The sequence below is a fragment of the Vitis riparia genome, chromosome 12 (genome assembly GCF_004353265.1).
Source record: "Vitis riparia cultivar Riparia Gloire de Montpellier isolate 1030 chromosome 12, EGFV_Vit.rip_1.0, whole genome shotgun sequence".
In the NCBI taxonomy this organism is placed as follows: Eukaryota; Viridiplantae; Streptophyta; class Magnoliopsida; order Vitales; family Vitaceae; genus Vitis; species Vitis riparia.
In genome coordinates, this window is record NC_048442.1 from 16,906,469 (window position 1) to 16,927,965 (window position 21,497).

General features: G+C 34.0%; 3 protein-coding genes across 3 annotated transcripts; all 3 read right to left on the minus strand.

Annotated features, from left to right (window-relative positions):
* Nucleotides 1-24: 24 nt before the first annotated feature.
* Nucleotides 25-3,187, minus strand: LOC117925894. Its single transcript, XM_034845005.1, has 2 exons — nt 2,673-3,187; nt 25-587 (listed from the first exon to the last, which is right to left on the minus strand). The coding sequence occupies exons 1-2, from the start codon at nt 2,943-2,945 to the stop codon at nt 408-410; spliced, it is 453 nt and encodes a 150-aa protein (XP_034700896.1). The 5' UTR covers nt 2,946-3,187; the 3' UTR covers nt 25-407.
* Nucleotides 3,188-4,814: 1,627 nt separating this feature from the next.
* Nucleotides 4,815-5,924, minus strand: LOC117926043 (kelch-like protein 1). The gene has a single exon (XM_034845130.1). It carries the CDS (start codon nt 5,922-5,924, stop codon nt 4,815-4,817), a length of 1,110 nt encoding a protein of 369 aa, XP_034701021.1.
* An 11,734-nt stretch (nt 5,925-17,658) lies between these two features.
* Nucleotides 17,659-20,625, minus strand: LOC117925842 (indole-3-acetic acid-amido synthetase GH3.10). The gene is made up of 4 exons (XM_034844950.1): nt 20,220-20,625; nt 19,721-19,822; nt 18,818-19,638; nt 17,659-18,479 (listed from the first exon to the last, which is right to left on the minus strand). The coding sequence occupies exons 1-4, from the start codon at nt 20,537-20,539 to the stop codon at nt 17,944-17,946; spliced, it is 1,779 nt and encodes a 592-aa protein (XP_034700841.1). The 5' UTR covers nt 20,540-20,625; the 3' UTR covers nt 17,659-17,943.
* Between the last annotated feature and the right edge of the window lie 872 nt (nt 20,626-21,497).

Consider the following 21,497-nt stretch of genomic DNA (forward strand, 5'->3'; position numbering starts at 1 on the left):
ATTAATAAGATTCATTATTATCTGTTAAAAAAATTATAACTCCGACCTCAACTTCGAATTAAAATAAAAACAAGGATAGTACATAAATGACAATGACAAAATGTGATAAGAGAGTAACTTCTAATATGGTTTTGGAGTTGTAAAACCATTTTGCCATGATCATCAATTCCAAATATACATATCTTTTTCTACTTGAATTTCCTTTGAAGATAACATACCAACTCTGATAACAACCTTGCCCTCAAAAAGAAAAGCCTTGGCTCCATCTCCATTTTGGCTGATTTACAGTCTGCCGCAGAGAATCCAGGTTCCTCAGTTGTGGGGGCTTGCTTGAATTTATGAAAAAGACCAAAAAAGAAAAAAGACAAAATACAAAAGAAGGAAAAAAAAAATGCATTTTTGCCTAGTCAAGTTAGGTTGTCGCCTGAAATTGAGCTGAAGAAGGAGATAGGTTGGCGTGGGCTATGTTGATGGAGAGGCCGAGCAATGCGCTCCGGAGGACATGGTGCCGGAGCTGGATGTGCAATGTAAGTAGGGATTTGTTCTCCGGGCATCAACACCGATACCCCTCTAGCATAAACCGTCATCTATAAAATAAATGAAGAGAAATAATCAAAGAGATGCACCAAATGACTGAATGAAAATTATCGAAAGAGTACCACCTGGTCCAGGATTGATACATGGAATTTTACACAAAAGTTATCAAGGTTACATCAGACACTACAAAATAATTTGGATCTAACCTACGTTTTCCTTTGATATAAACACATGAGGCAGCATCCATTTGTATTTTGTTGGGAGGCCCACTCTTTTAACCATCAGCCACATGGGGTGCTTGAGTTGGTGTTGCTACTCTACTCAGATGTAATGATTGAATTCACAAATAAAATTTGGCACACGGTCTGATTGGCCTGGTTATCAAACCAAGACAAAGACACATGTTTTTGAATTTAAAGGGGACCCATGAGATTAGACATAACAAATGAGAATGCAGGGATGCTACTACCTCTCCATCTTGTGTTATTTATCTAGGTGACCTAACCCTGAATCCCTGGATCCCTCCCCAACATAAGGGTCATGATTCAAATTCATGGCCTTGACTCATAAATCCATTATTGGATTGTGTTTCAATTATCTTATCCAAAAATTAATTGAGGTACGGTGGATCGGGATTTGAACCCATGACTTTGACTCTAATACTAATTCTTATATCGAATTTGTAATCACCTCGCCTAAAAAATCAGTTGGAGTCTAACGAGGGTTGGTCAAGTATAGGGTGGATTATGATTTGAACTCATAACCTTGATTTTGATACCAGTTCTTAGATCATACTTCGACTACCTCACCCGAAAAACTAATTGGAGTCTAATAAAGGTAGGTTGAGTATAGGATGGATCGTGATTTGAACTCATAACCTTGACTTCAGTACTAATGCTTGGATGATGTTACCATTATTTAGGTAATGCACCCTAAGACTTAAGACCAAGATTGTGATACTAGCACCCCAACACCCTGATTTTGGGTACATGAAAGATATGAGAAAAGGGGAAAAAGATCCAGCAAAGCAACACTATAATTTGTGAAGAATGGCAAGAAATTATTAAAAGCTATATGTACCTTTTGTTGATAAAAGTGGTGTTTTTAAGGATCATGGAGATTATTGTTCCAAGATCTGAATCAAATAAGGTTGCGTATGTGCGCCGATAAGATATAATATTCGAATATAATGGTGCTGTATTCCATAATGCAACCCACTATAGAAACTACAAAAACCATCCCTGTCATCCTCCATGGGGATTTTGGAGTAGAGTCTAATTAAATATGAGCTTTCTATACTTTTAAGCCGCTCCTTCAATCATCCAAACCATAAATGTTGCAGTGATCTATGGCAAATCTACCCATGCTAAGACTCACATTTACAAAAAAGTAACAAAAAAACACCCCATTAGTACTATTCAATGAAAGTAGTGGGGCCAAATATAATTGGGATTGGGACAAAATTTGGCCATGAAGAAATATAGGATATTTCAGCATCAACCTTTAAAGGGGGTATTGCAATTTGGGCAGGCTAAAAGGGGGGACTGTGAATTGGATGGTAATAAAATAGGACAAATGGGGGTCTAACCACATTTTCTAAGGCGGTGGTAACTTTTTGAAAGGGTTCTTCACATGGAACTCTCATGAGAAAGTAAAAGAAAAGGCAAATGGGCAGCAAATCAAGGAGCAGAAAGTAAGGAAATTTTTCTAACTTTGGCTTAATTTGCATACCCAAACCCAAAATTATCACAAGAAACATGGGATTACATGATAGCCACTCAACTGGTCCAAATGCAGAAATTGGCCATAATCATGCAAAAGTAAAGAAAAGAAGAGTCACAGTCAAGTTGTCTAGGCCACTCATTGCATTTGCAGGCAAAAGTAAAATAAAAAATTTTAAAAAAAAGGGAAAAAAAGAAAGAAAGGAAATCAGAGTGAGAGAGAGAGTTACTTTCTAGTGTAAACAGCCATTAAAATCAATTCTTGTAAGGATTTGCAAAGTGTTCGTATACCCAGATGATATGTGAGAGAAAGAGAGCAGGAAAACCAATATCTGCATTTCATTTGCAATTTTCTCAGACACCCAGAAAACGAGAGCATGGGGGAGAGAGAGAGAGAGAGAGAGATGAGCATACTTTGGGAGAAGGGTAACGAAGCTTGCCATCGAACATCATCGGAGCCTCAGGATCCCCATGAGTCCTAGAACCAGTGGGCGATGATCTAGGCCGTAAAAACCTCTCAAAAATGGCCATAACAAGGAACATAGAAATGAGAATAGCAGTGGCAACAAACCCAAAAGAAACGGCATTTACAGAGTTGTCAAAGTGCTTCCAATGCTCCTCCCTCTCCACATTGACAGCCGCCACAGCCACCGTCGGCGACACCATTCCCCAGCTCTCTCCTCCCATTCCCCACTCCCACTCAATTTACCACCACCACCACTACCAAAGAAAGCACCAACAAGGCAAGAAACAGAGCCAAACCCACTTACCATAGTCTTCATGGGGTTGCAGTTCTGGGCCTTCTGCCATGGTTGAAGCTGTACATGGCTGCTTTTACGGAAGTGAGACAGAGGGAGACGAGAGAAAAAGAGAAGAACGGAGAGAGAGAGAGAGAGAGAGAGAGAGAGAGAGAGAGAGAGGGGTTTCAAGCAGAGAACACTTCTTCCAACATGACCAATCCCCTTCCACTTCCTTTGTACGCCCCTTTTTTTCTCCTTCATTAGTTGCATGCCACGTCACCAATATAATAATACTAATTGCTTTCTAAATTTTTTAATGAAATAAAATTTATTCATATAGCAAATTCAAATGAATTTCTGCAAAAATAAAGAATATTTGCACAATGAGTCATTTTCCAAATATTTATGTGAAATATATAATATGTAAATATTTATAATTATAATGATCACGTGTAGTAATTTAAAAGAGAATCATGTAACAAAAGTATACTTTATATTTAGGTTTTTAAGTAAAATTTTATTTTTAAAAATAAATAAAAATTATTTTAAAACTAACAAAGTTTTCAAACATATCATAATATAAGTTTTTAGTAAATTTTTAACCACTCATATAGATATTATCGCATTTATAAAATATGTATGAATTTATACCATCTAATATAAGACATCACAATCACCTTTATGTAGAGACAAATTTATGCGAAATAGATAAAACCAAATAAATCCCTGCATCGGGATTGAGGATCGGAGTGAATAATATCTATTCGATTAGGATAATTACAAAAATAATTTATTAGAAAATTTTTATCATTTTTCCCCACATTTAAAAAAAATAAAATCACTAAATTCATGCGGTTCAGCCCATTTGCTTTATCGTCATAGGCAAATATTTGGCTCTCCAAGATCCTGAAGATGTGGCCCACTGGACCGCTCTGGACACGTGTCAATCTTAACAGACGTACGCGACACGTGGCATATTCTTAATGGGTCCCTCCACCGTTCTGACAACACTCCGACATGTCAGATCTCCATGTCGGCTTTTCCAGGCTCAGATTTCCGCAAATGACACCACATATCGAGATCACCTTCCCTTCAACGGCCCAGATTCGCCTACACCCCCACAAATCCTGACCATCGATTCTTCTCTCCCCTCCACCAGTCAACGTCAGAGAATCACCTCCAGATTCACTTTCAGTCCCGTCACTGCGCGTTGAGCACACGCTTGGCTTAATCGCACGGGGAAAGGTAACGTGGGAATGTACGAACCGTAGATGGTAGCAATGTTGGAACTTTCTGAAGGAGTGGGCACGTGAGTGGACCATGGTGGTCACAGGTGACCCGTGCGAGAAAGCTAAGGGTCACGTGAAAGGAGTTTTTGCTTTTATTCTTGGTCTATAAAATGGCTTCTCCGCCAAGTTGCGAATTGGGCCCCTTTTTTATCCTGGCCCACTTTGTTCCTCACAAAATTGGAAAAAGTTGGCCCATGCCCAAATTATTGCTCAATACATTAAAAATTGTAAAATCACATGTTTTCGTTCATAGGTAGAAATTTCTATTCATTAAATGTAAAAAATGCAAACTTAGGATGACATTTAGGCTATGTTTGGCTCATACAGAAAAAAAAGTGAAGGAAATTTGAAAGTAAATTTAAGAACCAAACATAGCATTAAATTTTTTTTTAAAAAAATCATGGTCATCCTTTAGAATTAATTAATTTGTTTTGTAAGTTTTCATAATTCAAATGTATTATAATTCCTAAAAATTTTCTATATTGTAAAATAAAAACAAAAAAAGGAAATAGTTCAAGTGGTTTGCATTATGAGACATGCTCCACCACACAGCAATGGCTGCAAAGCTCCTTTTCACCATCCTCCTCCGTGGACTCAAAGCTCCTCCAGCCATAACCATTTGCCGACGTGTCAAACATGTGGACGATCGACATCAACCTCGGGATCTCCCCCGGCATCCGGTGCCCCGCCAAGAAGTATAATTGTGTCCCAATTGGTGCCATGGTAAGGTAAAGTCGATCAATTGGAAGCCAATTTTCTTCTGACGTGGAAATTGGAGATGATAGTGTTTGGAGGTGTGACCCATCAACTACGTTCCAAATTTTGAGCTTGGCATCGTAGGCCTCAATGTGACCCTTCCATAAATTAAGGCAATCACCCGAGCTGAAAAGCTTGCCATTTACAGCCACAATTTGATTAGGTGGAACATCCAGCTGCCACATCCCCACCATGAAGTGCCACTTGGCGCTTTGCGAGTCGTACACCTCACCGGAGCTTCGCTCCAGGGTGTAGGGCACTGTTATATCGGAGTCCTTCCTCTGGGCAAAACCCCCTACCACGTGGATTTTCCCTAGCCATGTCACTCCTACACATTTATACCTCAATGTGCTCATGTTGGGCAGTGGCTTCCATTCATCAAGAGCAGGGTCATACACCTCGGCCGCCGATATGCCCCTGGCGCTGCCCAAGGTGCACTGTCCCCCTGCCACGTAGATTTTCCGGTCGCACTCGGTGCATGCAAAATCGAACCTAGGGGTGCAAAGTGACGCACATTCGGACCATGCATTGGTTTTGACATCGTAACGTAGTACCGAGGAAAGCACCTCACGGTCTACTTCCACAATGTCGTCCGGCTCACGGCCTGCCACCTTATGGCAAAGGCGGCCGCCGATTATATAAATGGATGCGCCTATGGATACCATGGAGAAGCCCTTCATGATATGGTTTTCCAAGCGTAGTGGAATGAAGGTAACTCTGTGCCATGCATTGTTTGAAGGGTTATAACACTCGATCCAGTTAGACATGTTGGTGGTTGGTGAGGGTTCTTTAGGGCAAAACGAGGCGTATACCCGGGAGGTGGTGGAAGGGTTTTGTGGGGCAGGGCGGGGGCGATGTGAAAGAGGGGTGAGAGAGCCCATGGAGGAGAAATAGCGAGAAGGGTTGTGGGAGAGTTAGTGTCTTTAATAGGACTTTGAAGTGTGAAATAAGGGGAGACCAGAATTGGGGAGTGTGGAAGAGAGGGGTATATATAGGGCTGGACAAAGCGGAGGGCGCAAGGAAGGGGTAATTGTTTAATTGGCATCGACTAGGGAGGTAGGCGAGTGGTGAAAACTATGGTGTTTGTTGTTACTGTTTGATGAAATTCTTGTTCATTTGTCTCTCTTATCGTCCTTTACATAAAATATTGGCCTTGTTGAGTAGTTAACAAGATGTTAACATCCATGAAGTTGAGAGGAAACCAACTCTCATCTTCGTTTTTCTCTACATGCATTTTCAAAAAATTTAGGCTGTTGTACTTATGTGTAGATCGAGGGTTATATTGCATTGAATATTTTGGTGCCACAAACTCTTGAGACCTTGGTTGCAACTTCCAACCTCTTGCTTAATATTGAAATAAAGTTCACCCTAGACTAGTCATTGAAAATGGTGGAAAACATCATAGATGGAAATTGAGGCTATTTGGTTTTAGGTTATGTTTACTTTCAAGAATTATTAAGAAAAGAAGAAAAAAAAAAAGAAAAATGATTTTTTCATGTTTGATTTTATCATTAAAAAAATATAATAAAAAAATCAAATATAAATAATATTAGTTAAAAATTTATACTTTTTTCAATTATTTAATCTTTTTAAAGAAGGATTAAAATAAATTTAAAAATAATTTATTGATTTTAAATTTATTTTTTTATTTCCTTCTATTTTTTTCATTTCTATTTCTTTTGTATTTTCCCTACCAAACACAACCTCAAGGAATATGGAGGAAGCTTGTTGCCGCTTTCTGCCTTCCATTTATCCATTATTTGGTTGGACAGGTAATTGCTTTTGCATACTCAGGTATATGGGCCTAAGCCACATAGCAATTTTTGGATGATCATATCTTCAATTATTGGCACCATAGCTGCATGTGGGTTTCAAATTGTGGGCCTTGCTAGCTAGGTTGAATTCAGCCTTGTTCAATATTTGAGGCCTTGATATCAAACATTTTCTATTAGGATTTAGACGCAATTTTCTAAGCCTATTAACATTACTATAAAATATTAAACTTATTTCCTTGGTGATTCATCATCATCTAATAATGAAAATAGTCAGTATATTGGCACTTTATTTTTGCTTTTAATGTTTTACATTGCATGCATAAGAGTGATATATTAAACTACATACGCGGGTTTTAGTGTAATGATCCATTTTCAACCGCATAAATATTGTTTGCTTTGAGTTCAAAGGATCGTTCGTTTTAAATTCAAATTACCATTAATAAAGTTTTAAAATGTATTTATAAAGTTAAGACAAGTTCCTACGTATTAATTAGCATTCAAAACTTTTTTCTATATTTAATATGGGATATTACAATTACCCACTCATTTAAACACAACGTTCTTGTTGTGTTACACATGATTATAAGGTTAAATAAAAAGACATCCCAAACAAACTCCCATACCAAAATTATGAGTAACTTTGATATAAATTTATAATTAGTGGCTTTCACCTATCTAAATATTGCAAGCATTAGTTGAAAAAGTCGCTTGTGAATTTAAAAATTAGCATGAAAATTATAAACCTATAAACTTTTTGGCCAATTTGATGTGGATATGCATCATATCTAGTTCACCTATGTTCATAATTTGAGTGTCCTAGAATTGTAATTGATTATGGCCAATTAATACCATGGTTCTAGTACTAGTACTATATGCTACAACCAATTAATGTTGGGCTCATGGGCAGGCCTCAATCATGTCTCCCATGGGTCAAGACACCTAGGCTCATGTCCAACATGAAACTAGTCTTCTGACAAGTTCTTATTGGACGTCTTGTCTGTTCCCCTCTAATTCTAGGCTTCAATAAGAAGTGTATGAAGGAACCCATGAATTAATTATTTAATTCCATGCTTCTAAATATTCATTGTAAGCAACGCATTGTAGAATTTTATGTCTTCGCTACCCAAATAAAAGAAAAAAAGGGTCATTGATAATTAATGTTGCTGCTAATATTGAAACTATTTTGGCAGCCAATGATGATATGGTTTGCAACAACCCGGATATAGTTTATTTATAAAGAAGCTAGAGTTCAATTTCAATCGAACCATGTTTAGTAAGCATAGAAGTGAGGAACCTTTTGTGGGATCTATCTTTCTAACTACACCCAAAACCTAGGACAATATTTAAGGTTTTCTATATGATCATCACCAAAATTATTTTATTTTATTTTATTTTTAAAAATTGATTCTCTAGGGGCTTATAATCTATCTAGATAGTCTTGCTAATTTTTTTTTTTTGTGTTTTATGATGATCACAAAGCTTGGACACATGTATCCTACCATTCCCTTGGTGGCTGAAGATAACTTTGCACTCTTAGGTTGAGATAATTTGGTGGATGTGGTAAACGGTAAAGGTAGGTTGGGAGATAAATAATCTAGCTAGTCTTGCTAATTTTTTTTGGTGTTTTATGATGATCACAAAGTTTGGACACATGTATCCTACCATTCCCTTGGTGGCCGAAGATAACTTTGCACTCTTAGGTTAAGATAATTTGGTGGATGTGGTAAACGGTAAATGATATGTTAGATGCAATCGACAAAGGTGGGAATTAAGGTGTCTTTGTTTTTGGAGGTAATCTTGCTACATATTGAGTGGGTTTGAGCAAGCTTTTGGGGAAATATATTTGTGAGATTGCTTGAAAAAATTATAAAAAATGATAAAACGATTAAAGATAATATTTATCAATTTTTTTTTTAAAATAGCTTAAATTCTTTTAATATATTTATATTTATTTATTATAAATTTTAAAAATACTTTTATTAAAACATGTTTGATTACATTTTAAATAAAAAATTAAATTGATTTATATAAAATATTTTATTTAAGATTTGATTTCTAAAATTTATTACAAATATGTGGTGACAATTTTTCTATTAACATTAATTTATTTAAATAATTAAAATTATTAATAATTTATCTTATCAAATTAATTTTATTTTTATATTGTAGCAATTTTTGAGTAAAGTTATATTTTTAATACTGAAAATGGTGGTCTCTTCTAGTAATTCTTGAGAGGACTTTAATAAGCTTAAATACCAAAACTGTCATTCAACTAAAACTTTTAAAATTCAAAGCATTTAAAGCACTTCACTTGATTTGTTAAGATATTTATGGTGAGTGGGTCTCATATTTATTATAATTATTGACATTCAAATTTTAAATCAAAATTTTGGGTTTAACCCTTACAATTATATATAATTTGTTATTTAAATAAGTTTTATAATTATATAATAAAAATGATGATTTTTTCATATATATATATATATATATATATATATATATATATCTTAAATGGATAAATTATATTTTTGTATTAAATTCAAGGAAGATAAAATATTTAATTTTTCATTGAGATTATCTAAAAAGAATAAGAAAATGATGGAAAATGTTTAATCATTTTTTATTTTTATAATAAAATAATTTTTTAAAATTTATATGATTTTTTTTTATTTTGCATAATGTTGGCAGACAAGAGGGTTGGCCGCGTCCATCAACTCCCCTTGTGTTCGTCGTGGGCGCTTGGGTGAACGTGAGGTCCTACAACAACATACCTAAACGAGACTTGTAGTTTTTTTTATATATATACAAAAATTATTAAATAATTTCGGTACACTATATGAATGTTGTTAATATATTGATACAATGTGTTAATATTAATAGGGTATGAATAAACATTTTTAGAATTATTACTTTAGTAATGAAATATAGATATGACATAAATGCATTATACTTACAATATAAATTCATTATCATTACAATATAGTTTAATTTTTTGGCGTGCTATATTACCCAATGAATAATTATGAGTTATTCCATTTAAAACTTGCTTGATAGTGATTTTAAGAAGCATTTTTAATATTTTTAATACTTAAAAAATTTTATCATCTAAGTGTTAACAATGCTAGAAATGTTTCCTAAAATCACTGTCAAACACACTCTTAATAGGTGTCTGTTAGTTAATTGAATATTTATATATTATTCAATTGATGAGTGCTTGTAAAAAATAATTATTCATTCTATTATGATAATAAAGTTTTTAATTGTATGTTTCATATATAAAACGATATAATAACCTTAGGATATGGTTTTTATTTATGAAATATTGAAAATTATTTTTTTACAAGGTTCTGTAAAAAATCTCAAATTTTTTGAAAAAAAAACTAGCAAAATTTTAAACCGTCACTTGATTGTTCAAAAGTGAATAGTAATTTTTTCGAGCTTGAGAAATGTCCGGTTGATTACCAGTACTTCTCATCATGTATGGGCCTCACATCATTAACAATCTCAAATTTATTTATAAATAATATAAAAAACATATTTAAGGGTAAAATTGTCTTCTAACAATCTTTGAGACGAGGGAGTCTTTCTAGTAATTATTTTTTCCAGCCTACCTTATTGGGTAATTCTCTCTACTTTAAAATAAAAACATTTAAAATTAAACGGATAAATAAATAAAAATTAAGAGTGAAGTGATAGTAATTTTTTAAAATTGAGATAAATATAAAAAGTAGTTAAAAATACAAGGATAATATAAAATAAAATGATAATATAAATTTAAAATAAAAGATAAATTAAAAATGAATAATAAAAAAATAAAAAAAATGATAAATGTTTAAAAAACCCTTTCAAAAAAATCTCCAATTTTTTCTCGCTACCCTGCTTGACGGGCGCATTGCCTCACGCTCCAACTTTTCTCCCAAATTCCAATATTTTGCCAATATTTCGGGATTTTGTCAATTTTTGGCCAATATTCTTTCTGATCGGCCGTCGAAATTGTTTTGGCCACCTCCGAAATATTGTCAAAATTTTGGCAATAAAATCCGAAATTTTCATCACTGGTTCAAGATAGATCATTGTCATCTAGACATTGTTCCAGTTTATTTATATTTATTTTCATCCTCATTAAGAAAAGAAAAATTCTTACGCTTCTCACCTTGTTCGGTTTAGTTTTTTTTTTATTTTTTAATTATATTTAAATAAATATAATTTATAAATAAATCAATATTACTAATTTTTATTGTTCATCTTTATGAAAAGTTTTTTTTTCCATATGTCAAAAATGAAAAATGAAAAAAACAATCCATTAAAATAAATTTTTATTTAATCTTATATATAATTGGGATATGGTAGGGTAAGATAAAGTTATACTTCAACTCTACTTGAGGTTAAAATAAAAATGAATCTCAGAGTCACCTCAACACCCCCACCCCTACCTTCTACCCTCGGTTTTTTCTCAAACTTGTCCTATTATAGGTAGGACGGGGACTATACTTGAAAGACCTGCCTCATCCATCTCTATACTCAACCATAGATCTTACCTTCACTTTTAGTGTTGTTCATCATAGCTTTACCATGACACATCAACCTCCTACTCATTTTTAAGATTTTCATTGTTTATATGCTTTTGTCACATTACATGAACCTAGTTCCTTTTGTGAGGCCTCTATTAGCTCTCATTAGCAAGAAACTATCTATAGTGAATCAAATCTCTTATAGAAACTCACATTTGAGACTTAAGGTGCCTCTTGAAAAGTCAATTATAAGATGTAAATAGATCTACAAAATCCAAACTTAGTCTAATTACATAATTAAACATTATAAAGCTCATCTTATTGTTAAAGGATATACCCAAGAGTATAGAATTGATTATATGTAAGTAATTTTTTTCTTCAATTGCTTGATTAATTACCTTTTGCACTTTTCTTGAAGATGTAGTAATTTATCATTAGGCAATACTTTCCTAGATAGATGTCAAAAATACATTTTTGAATGGTGATCTCAACGGAAAAAGTCTATATTCAATTTTCCCCAGAGATGATCATCCTCCAAGGAAAGTCATTTGCATCTAATTATTAATAGGTTTAAGCAAGCATATTACAATTGGTTTGCCAAAATTAGTTTCGTCATGACATTTTTCTAACATTTCTTGTAGTGTCTTCAATTATGCTTTTTTCTTACACGACATTAATCAGGGAACTATTGTTTTCTTACTACATCTTAATGATATAATTCTCATTGGAGATGGCTCACAAGGCATTCAAGCTAGAACTCAAAATGATTCTTAACAAACTTTTGAAATGAATGATATTAGCCTTCCAACTATTTTTTAGTACTTGAAATTATCAACCTTATCAAATAGTTTTCATCTTGGCCAGACTAAAATTTGCTTCCAAGCTTCTCTTTCTTTAGCAAATCTTACTAATGCAAATAGTAGACACATCTATTGAGCCTAATCTAAAACTTCAACCTGGTGATAGGGAGTCATTAAAAGATGCTAACCTATATTTGAGACTTTTTAGTAGTTTTGTTTATCTTACAAATATTCACTCTAATATCAAATATGTTATACACTCAGTTAGTTAGTTCATGTCTCTCTCTATTCATTATACTGTTGTCTTTTTTATTTTTCAATATTCTTGTTGGTTTTGAGTGATCAAGAACAATGAAAAAAATTAAAAGTTTGCATGCCAAAGATAAAGGAGTTCCAAAAAAACAAACTTGAATCTCTTTGCTTTAGTTAATGTAGGCTTAAATCCACCACAAATTTGCCTTTATCACCTAGGATCTTCCGCCTTGATGCTATTCACTTATACACTTGGCTGTGTGGGCAGTCTCTAAGAGTAATTAGTGAAGAGAGAATGAGATGACGGGAAAAAAGAGGATGACGACTCTTTAGGACTTGCATCTAAAACGATGCATCTAATGTTGGCACAAATGTGTTTTATATAAGGGAAATTATAAATGCATCCAAAAACTCTTTTGGCATTCAGATTTTAATGAAATCTCTTAAGACATAAATGCCCTTATTGAATCCCAAAAATATCTTTCATCATAAAAATACATCCATTTTCCTTACCTTCTTTCATTCATTCTCTTCTAATATCTCTACAATTCTAATAAAACTTAGCAAGAGAGTTGCGTTTCTCACAAATGGATAAACAAATAATCATATTCAATGATTTTATAAGTGCACAAACATGGTTTTTAAACAATTTTTTTTTTTTTGCATTTCTTATTACATTTTTTTGAGTTAGAAGAAGAAGGTCTCATGGTTATTATTTAGAGTTTCAGGGTCAAGCATTTTGTAGTTGCTCGACCTTGTACCTTTGAAAAATCATAATAGTGTTTGACCCTACACTTCTAAACACTCTTAAGGGTGTTAGACCCTATACCTCTAGACATCTAAGGTATGTTCGGTCTTTCACAATTGGACACCATAAGTTCAAATTTTTGTTTCTCCGTTTACATTGCAATTTTTCACAATTTCTTACTTCAAAATCACATCTATATTCTTCCTAATTGTTTTTCAAATATTTTTACAATAAGTTTTTTTTGTCAAAAATTAGATAGGAACAAGCCCTAATAGATTTCCATGTTCTATGTTATCTAAAGTTAGGATTTATAGTTGGGAAGAAATAAGTTGAAAGAAAAACAAAAAAGAAGAAGAAGAAGAAGAAGTGTTTAGAGAGAGAATAATGGGAAGAGTGTGTTGGGTATTTTTAAAATTGTAAGGTGGATATATTAATAGGTTTTTAATTTTTAGGTGGATGTGTAAATAGGGTAGATGCAAAGAGAGTTTTGATGGATGCATTTATAATTTTCCTTTATATATAGCTTAATTATGATACAGGAACAAGACCACGGTACCCTTAATAGCCTAGCCTTAACCATGGCCCTCATAGTGTACCTAAGATTATATGGTGCGTCATCATAATCTTCCAATTGCTCAATAAAATTATTGTATTCACTAATTGAATAGTTCGAGTAAGGACCATTAAAACCCAAAAAAAAAATTACTCATATATTTTTTCAAAAAACCTATAATAAATCATGACTCTAATATTCTATGACACTTATAATGAAACAATTAATAAGTAAAAGTTTAAATTCATGACCTACTATATCATTTCATAATGTTCCCTTTGAATTGATATCTATAATCTAATTATAAATTATTATCAACCATTTGGATTACATCTTTATTTTTTGAATCACAAATCCACTTTTATTCCATGATCAATTCACGTTTCTTCATACACAAGGATAAATATGAAATCCTAATTTAATAGAATTATCATGATCATGAATTGATCTTGATTATTAACTTTAAAATTTTTCAAGAGGATACTAGACTTTCATATACTTAAATATCATGGTATTTTTATTAAAGATATATTTTACAACATGTTGAATTAAGAACTACCCAAGTTAGCAAGATCATTTTTAGATCTCAGTCATTTATAAACTCAAAGCAATCATTAATTCAAACATTAGTTCAATAACTTCTTAAGATTAAGAACATATATAACATGGTTGCTTTGAGAAATTACATGTCATTTTATCACATTAATAATATGTATCTCCATAAGGTCATATACACTAGTGTATTTACCTTAAAATCTAATTCTAATAACTAAGATAAACTATTGCTCTACAAGGAAAGTGACCTACCGTGACTTTTACTCAATTGTCCAAATTCATGAACAACTTATCAAAGATCTCATGGTTTGTACCTTCTACATATCCTCACACACCCAAACTATGTTTAATATACTTTGATCAGACAAATTTTTTATAAAAACAATGCACTGGTTAATAAAAAATCTATAAAATGTGTGGTAAAATAATTCAATTAAATTAATCAACAATATTATTTGTTTTAGAAGTTCTAATTTCTAAGGATGATCAATTCCCATAATACTAAAGGCACCCTGTTTCATAACTTATTCTTCTTTCTTGACTCATTACTCTAACTTTGAGCATTTTTAGATATTAATTGGGCTAGTGATCCTACAAATCAACAATCAATTAAGTACTAGTTATTGTTTTTAGGTGATTATCTCATTTAACGGTTGAGTGAAAAGCTAGCAATTTGTTGTTATTTGTTATAATACATAAGCTAATTATTATGCTCTTGTTGTGTTACTACTGATGACTTTTTGATGATTTACAAGTCTTATTCACTTCATAAACTATATTGTGAGAATTATAATGTCATTTAAATGACTCACATCAAAGTAGGTTATTAGCATATAATACCAATGATCAACCAACTAACATTTTTAATAAATCATGTTTCCCTACACGTTTCACTCTCATTTCATTGAAACTCAAGTTTATTTCCATTAACCACCTTGAATTTGTGGGGGATGTCAAGGAAGATTCTACTTCGATAATTTTTTCTAAACTCCAATAGAATAATTTTTTCTTAACTTCATTTTTATCTTCCTCTTGACTTCAATTGCATCTTCTCTTTAATTTTACCTCTAATTTAACCTTGCCACACCTTTCAAAAACCAAACATGCGAGTAAGATAACTCAACACTTTTGTCTACATATATTTTATTTTCCTCTTTTTTTAGTATACAACACATGAACATAAACTTTTTGCTTCCCCCTCTCTTTCTTTTCTTTGAAAGCTAACTAAAGAAAGAAAAAGACCCTTTTGGATTGCCCAACATGGTGCTTGGATTATTGATTACAAGGACATTTGAAAATGAGAGTGAAGGCTCAAAAAGATGCCCTTTTTCTTGGTGCAGGTCCATGGGTCCCCAAAAGTTAAAAGGAATAATATTAACTAAGATTTGAGAACTTTTTAATACACAAATTAAAATGGCTTACTCCTTGCATATTCCTCCAAAAAGACAACTCTATGGGTAGCATTGTGAGAAATCATAATCTCTATGTCTTGTTTCCCAAAGTTAGGAATCTCATTTAGGGACAAGCTTATTTAAACAAAAAGATTTAAAAAATAAAATAGAGAAAGAAAAAGGCCTCTTTATTTAGCTTGATCCAATCTAAATCAAACTCTATCTTCAAATTAATGTATGAGTTAGGTTTGAATTTAATTGTTTTAATTTGAACTCAATTTAAATTGGGTTTGAACGAACAATTAAATCAAACCTAAACTTAATTTAATAGTTTTATAATATTTATTATCTTATATAATATTATTAATTTTATTTATTTTTAAAATTTTCAAAGAAAAACATCAAATTATAATTACATAATGTACTTTTTTATTTTTCTTAAAAAATTACATGAATTAATCTTTATTTTTTATTTAAATTTAAGAATAAATATATAAAAAATATTGAAAATATTATGAATAGATTTTAAATCATGTACATGGTGAATATAAGTAACTCCAATCTCATCAAACTAACTCAAATTCAATATGAACTTAGAAAAATAAAATTAAATTGGATTTAAAGTGATTAATTTATGCTTTAATCGAGTTAGATTAGACTCTTAGATTGTCGTGAATTGAAATTTAACTCTATGTTAATTAATCACCCATCCAAGCAACCCACTGAAGTTACGGCCCTATTCAAATCCAACTCCATTATGTTAAAATAAGTGACATCCAAATTGTGATCCATAGGTAGAGGAAGAGGGTAAAGCTTTGGGGACTCATGTCAAACGGTAGAAGATGAATCCATAAAATTCGTACTTCAATCTAATTATCTAATTGAAGTGACAGGTTGCAAGTTGCCAAGTTGACCCACTCACTTCAACCATTCCTTATCTGCATGGTCATGTGGTTCGCAGGTGTGCAGTGTCTTCATTTGCCACGTATTCCAAATGCCTAACCACTCCTTTTTCCGAAGTTGGAAATTGTACCCAAACTGCTTTTGGTTTCTGTGTCTCTTTCATTCATGGAGGGGGATGACTCTTGGCTCAATTATTGTTTTAGAAAATCAATATGATGATTTTGAATTACCAACTAATGATTCAGATTGATTTTAAGTAGAGAAAATGAAGTGGTTATCATCTTAAAATTTGCCATCTGCATGATGTGAAAGCACTGATAACTTATATCAAACAAAAGGAGAAAAAAAATAAATTAATGAGAAAAAGAAAACTGGTGAAGCATAAGGCCAAGGGCAAATTCATTTCACTATTCAAAAAATTGGAGTACCCTAGATAGTTGATAAGAGGATGATTCACAAATTTTAAAGCCGGTTTTTGGGAGGTGTGAGTGACTTCACAGCAGTATCAAATATCAATGCTCCTTTACTAGGCATGCTCCACCATCTTTATTGAGTTCATGTTACATGGTCATAACTCATAACCATATATATTATATGCTACCAAATAAATAAATATGTATGTATATATAAGATGAAGCATCAAATCAAATTTGTTATATGGTGTTGGACCTGTTGGTTGATATGATCATTTTCTTTAACCATATTCCACAGATTCTGGATCCTCCTCTAGTGAACGTGTCCTTGATGGTTCATTCATTGCATGTACACATTATTGATCATGGTCTGTTGATCAGTTAGCCTTCCCTTTCAGCTATCCTATTCACCCCACCTGCAAGCCTGCAAGCTGCGCATATGATGATCATGTGTGGTGGGGACTTTTACTCTTCATTTTCAACTGAGGAAAACTAATCAATCTCTAAGCCCTTAGCCTCAACTCAAGAAAAAAAAAAAAGACTTCCATGCCTTACAATCCAACACATACGAGGATTTGCCCTTAGCCTCAACTCAAAAATGAATTAATCTAAATAAATCTACATCCAAATGAAATGGGAATATGATAAAGAGCTTCTTGTATTATCTATCATGTCTATGTCTTCCCTTTTGACAGAAAATAATGTAGATAAAACTGAAATATAGAGATCTTCAATGGAAATATTATTTGCCAAAAGGAATCCCTCATATTGTTAGGAGTTATAGCACTGAATTACATGTCATGTAGTAGGATGATACACCCGTAGTGACCAATTCTATATGTCTGGCTAGGCAATGGCAAGCTAGCAATGAGATTAACAACGCATTTCTTGGTTGTTTACATCTGAAAATTGGAGACTTTCTGGGAGTTAACAAGCTATGTAATGGAGATCAGTAGATGTAATGACTATCAAACATTTGCTGTCTTTCTTTTTCTGGTTTCATCCATAGGCTGTGCTGTGAAACCTTTTAATGGTGCAGACATTGAGAATTCTTAGGAGGACCTCATCAGCAGTGCATCTTGGGGTCTTGAACTGGCTCAATGCCGCACCCTTGCCTATGAAATGATCCAGAATTTTCTTGAAAGTTCCTCTCTCTACAATGCAAAGCTCTAGAGGTCCAATTGAGTGGGTTTTCCTCGATACAATGTAGCCTTGATCGACAAAACACGCGTCCATTTCATTGCAGCATTCGCTAAGTACCTTGTCGTCGGCTTCTCCTTTGATTTCCCAGTAAATTATGTAATGACCAGGTTGCTTCACCAAATCTGCATGGCTTGTGAAATCGACTAGCTCGGCTTTGGTCTTGCCCAGTAGTTGGGAGCCCACCTCCACCACAGACTGAAGATCCTTTTCAGTATTTTTGTCTATATTAACAGTTAAGATAAGCTTTCTCCTGCATATAAAGTTCAGTTTGGGGGTCCCTTTGTGGAAGCCAGCCACTTCAACTACATCTCCTAATCTGTACCTGTACAGACCTGATAGGGAAGATTTGAATGAAGGGAATCAACTGAAAGAGAACTTCGATAATGTAAAAAGGGAAGGGAAAACAAAGGACAGAAACCAAACACTGACTTTTGACCACTCAGACCTTACTCTTAGCCAACTATTTGTAAGCAACCACTTGGTTTCAACTTCATCCTCATCAGTCATCCCCAGTTTCTAAGTTCCCTCAATTTGGATTTATTTATATCCTAAGCTTACTGGCATGTTAAGTATGAAGTTTAGAAACTGGTCTCAATGTAAGAATCGGCATTTATGATTTGAAAACAATGAGGCATGAAGGATGAGAAATCAATTAAGTTTTGGAATTTACCAGTAAAAGTTGTGAGGACGATCTCGTACTCCTGTCCAATCTTGACTTGAGAGAGTGGTACTGGTTCATCTTCTATGAAGTCATCAATGGAGGAACTACAATTTTGGTTGTGTCTATAAAGTGGTATGAACTCGAAGTAAGAAAAAGTGGGTATCACTGCAAAAGTCACATTCTCTGGAGGAGAAGAAGGATCTATATTCGCTCCAATCCAACTCTCAGTTGATCCATAATCAGCACTCACTAAAGGCAAGTCCCCAGCATAATGCCTTAGCTTTTTCAAATATGGTTGCATTGATCCCGTCATTATGGAATACACATACTTAGCATTTGGCCAAAGCTTAGGAATTAGGCCAAACCAGTCTTTATCTTCTAACTCCTTGCAACTTGCTTCAATCCATGATGCCAAACCCGGGTTCGGTGATATGATATCGGAGACGGCTTTTCTCACCTTGGGCAGGCTGATTCTTGAGCTGACAATGCCTTCTCTGATGTCACTACATATGTTTCTCCATAGCTCTTCAAAAGCTCTGAATGCCTGAACTATGCTATAAGCAAAAGTGGAAGTTATGAACTCCACTTCATCATGGAAATGGAGGCCAAGGAGGAGATGGCAATATGTGGATTGTTTGTAGTCTCCGCTTGAGATTACTTCTTCTGGGCTGCAAGTGAATGACTTTGTCTTCTCCTGTTTGATTTTAAATTCTTCACTGGCAAAATAGTGTGTTGTGGCTGTTCCTGCTATTAAGCCTCCCTTTGTTTTGAATTGTTTGCTGCTGTATATGAATTCGAGGATCCTTCTTCCCGGCGTTATCGGATAAACTCTAGACGCAGACACCCAGAGTAAGATAGAAGCAATAAGTTAACAAAGCTGAACTTGAAAAGGAGAGATTAGGGAAAAGATACCTTGATCTGTAAGCTGCCGCTAACTGAAAAATCTGAAGAGTAGTCTGTGAGCTATGGCGAGTAAAGGGGACATACTTCTGTCTTCCCTCTGTGGTTCCAGAACTGCAGAATGGTCACAATGAACGGGCATCAAATTAAGAATTTCTTTTTTTTTTCGATTCCTTTTTCAGAAAGAGGCAAACAATACATGTTGTTTTCTATCAAATCAATTCAAGAGAGAAGGGAAAGAAGGTGTTGAAAATATGCTTTGAAGCATGTTTTGAGGTATACTTTAACATGGAAACATGCTATTCCTTGGTTCTCCAGTACTGATCAAGTATTAACAATCATAGAACATGGCCATGGAAGACAAAAGTAAAAGCAAGCAACAACCCCATGATTCGCTTGGTAATGATCACTCAGTACTTGCATGGTTAATCAGAAAAAGGCAGGTTTTAGATAGTAAAAATGAAGAGCAAGAAGAGGGAAAAAGGGAATCACACAGAGGTAACTCACTGACCTCAAGGAGAGAGTGGTTATAGGCTGGTTAGTGAGAATGGGAGAGGTGTCTCCATCTGCAATTCTCTGAATATAAGTCTCCAAATCTGCATGGGAGGCAAGGGGGACTAAAGAGGTGTAAAGAGATTCCAATGCACTTGCCTCCATCTCTTGGACATTGATGTCCCCCAGCCATTTCTTGAGATACTCCACACCAGAATTCAGTTCAAGAATCCGGCAAAGCGTCTGAGTCTGGACATAGCCCGTATTCTCTGATACGTCCTCGAACCAACCGATGATTTCATGCTCTCCATTGCTCTCAGCACCAGCAGCTGATTCCATTAGGACAGTGATGCTGATGAGAGTCGTGAATGAGAAATGGTGCAAGCTAGCGGTAGCTCTATCTCTAAAATACACAAGACAAAGGAGCCCACACACAATTAATATATCATTCACTTGGTTATGGTTATTATTTATCCAGTCCCTTGTCCTTAGTTCAAAAGAGCAACCAACTTTCTAATATTACTGCAGAGGCTCCATCTTAGAATGGTACGATTGTATGTAGACCACAAGACATGGGGTTATCATTTTCTTGTGTGAGAGATTCTTCTTTAACAAGGGGATGAGATGAGTGAGATATCAGGGGGACCAAATCCCTACTTGACAGCTGGGTCTCTTCATTTTTCCCTCCATTTTTGAAACTTATACGCCTAAAAGTTAAAACTTAAAACTCTTCTTTAACTTCCCCATTATTCCAACCCCTTCACTTCTAATTATTAGCCATGGGTTTGGTTGGGTTGGTTTGGGTTGTTCTTTGCCTTGCCTTCTCTTGATTTGTCTGACCCAAAACTGAGTTTGTTTTCCCATAGGAAACATTTATAAAAGAAGATGAAATTTTCAGTTTAGCTCTAATTAACAACATTAATTTCCCCACATCAAATTTTTCTTCCTTTTTTTTTTTCTCCCCTTTTCAGATGAGGAATGAAGCCTTTCCTGACGTATAAGTTTTGTCCCCATTTTCATCATGTGCCCTCAACTCCCCTATTTTTCTATGGCAACCTAACAAAAGATTTTAACTTTTCTTCTGATTTTTTCTCCCCTTTCCGGCCCCCTTTGCTTTTAGCAACTGACTTGTACGTACTGAGATTACACATAGACCAAAGAACAAAAAAAAAAAAAATGGAAAACATGTATGATTGTAGCAGGAAGAAGAAGATTATAGAGAATTACAGTACAAAGAAGGATTGCAGATGAAAGGAGACCCAGAACTCAACCATGCTTGGGCAAATAATACAAGTTT

Excerpts from the sequence above, each read along its gene's own strand:
- LOC117925842 (XM_034844950.1), bottom strand. The coding sequence starts at position 20,539 with ATGGAATCAGCTGCTGGTGCTGAGAGCAATGGAGAGCATGAAATCATC. Across the intron at positions 19,823-20,219 it reads ATAACCACTCTCTCCTTGAG|TTCTGGAACCACAGAGGGAA; the intron begins GTCAGTGAGTTA and ends ACCATTCTGCAG. Across the intron at positions 18,480-18,817 it reads CGTCCTCACAACTTTTACTG|GTCTGTACAGGTACAGATTA; the intron begins GTAAATTCCAAA and ends CTTCCCTATCAG.
- LOC117926043 (XM_034845130.1), bottom strand. The coding sequence starts at position 5,924 with ATGGGCTCTCTCACCCCTCTTTCACATCGCCCCCGCCCTGCCCCACAA.
- LOC117925894 (XM_034845005.1), bottom strand. The coding sequence starts at position 2,945 with ATGGGAGGAGAGAGCTGGGGAATGGTGTCGCCGACGGTGGCTGTGGCG. Across the intron at positions 588-2,672 it reads TTCGTTACCCTTCTCCCAAA|ATGACGGTTTATGCTAGAGG; the intron begins GTATGCTCATCT and ends TTTATTTTATAG.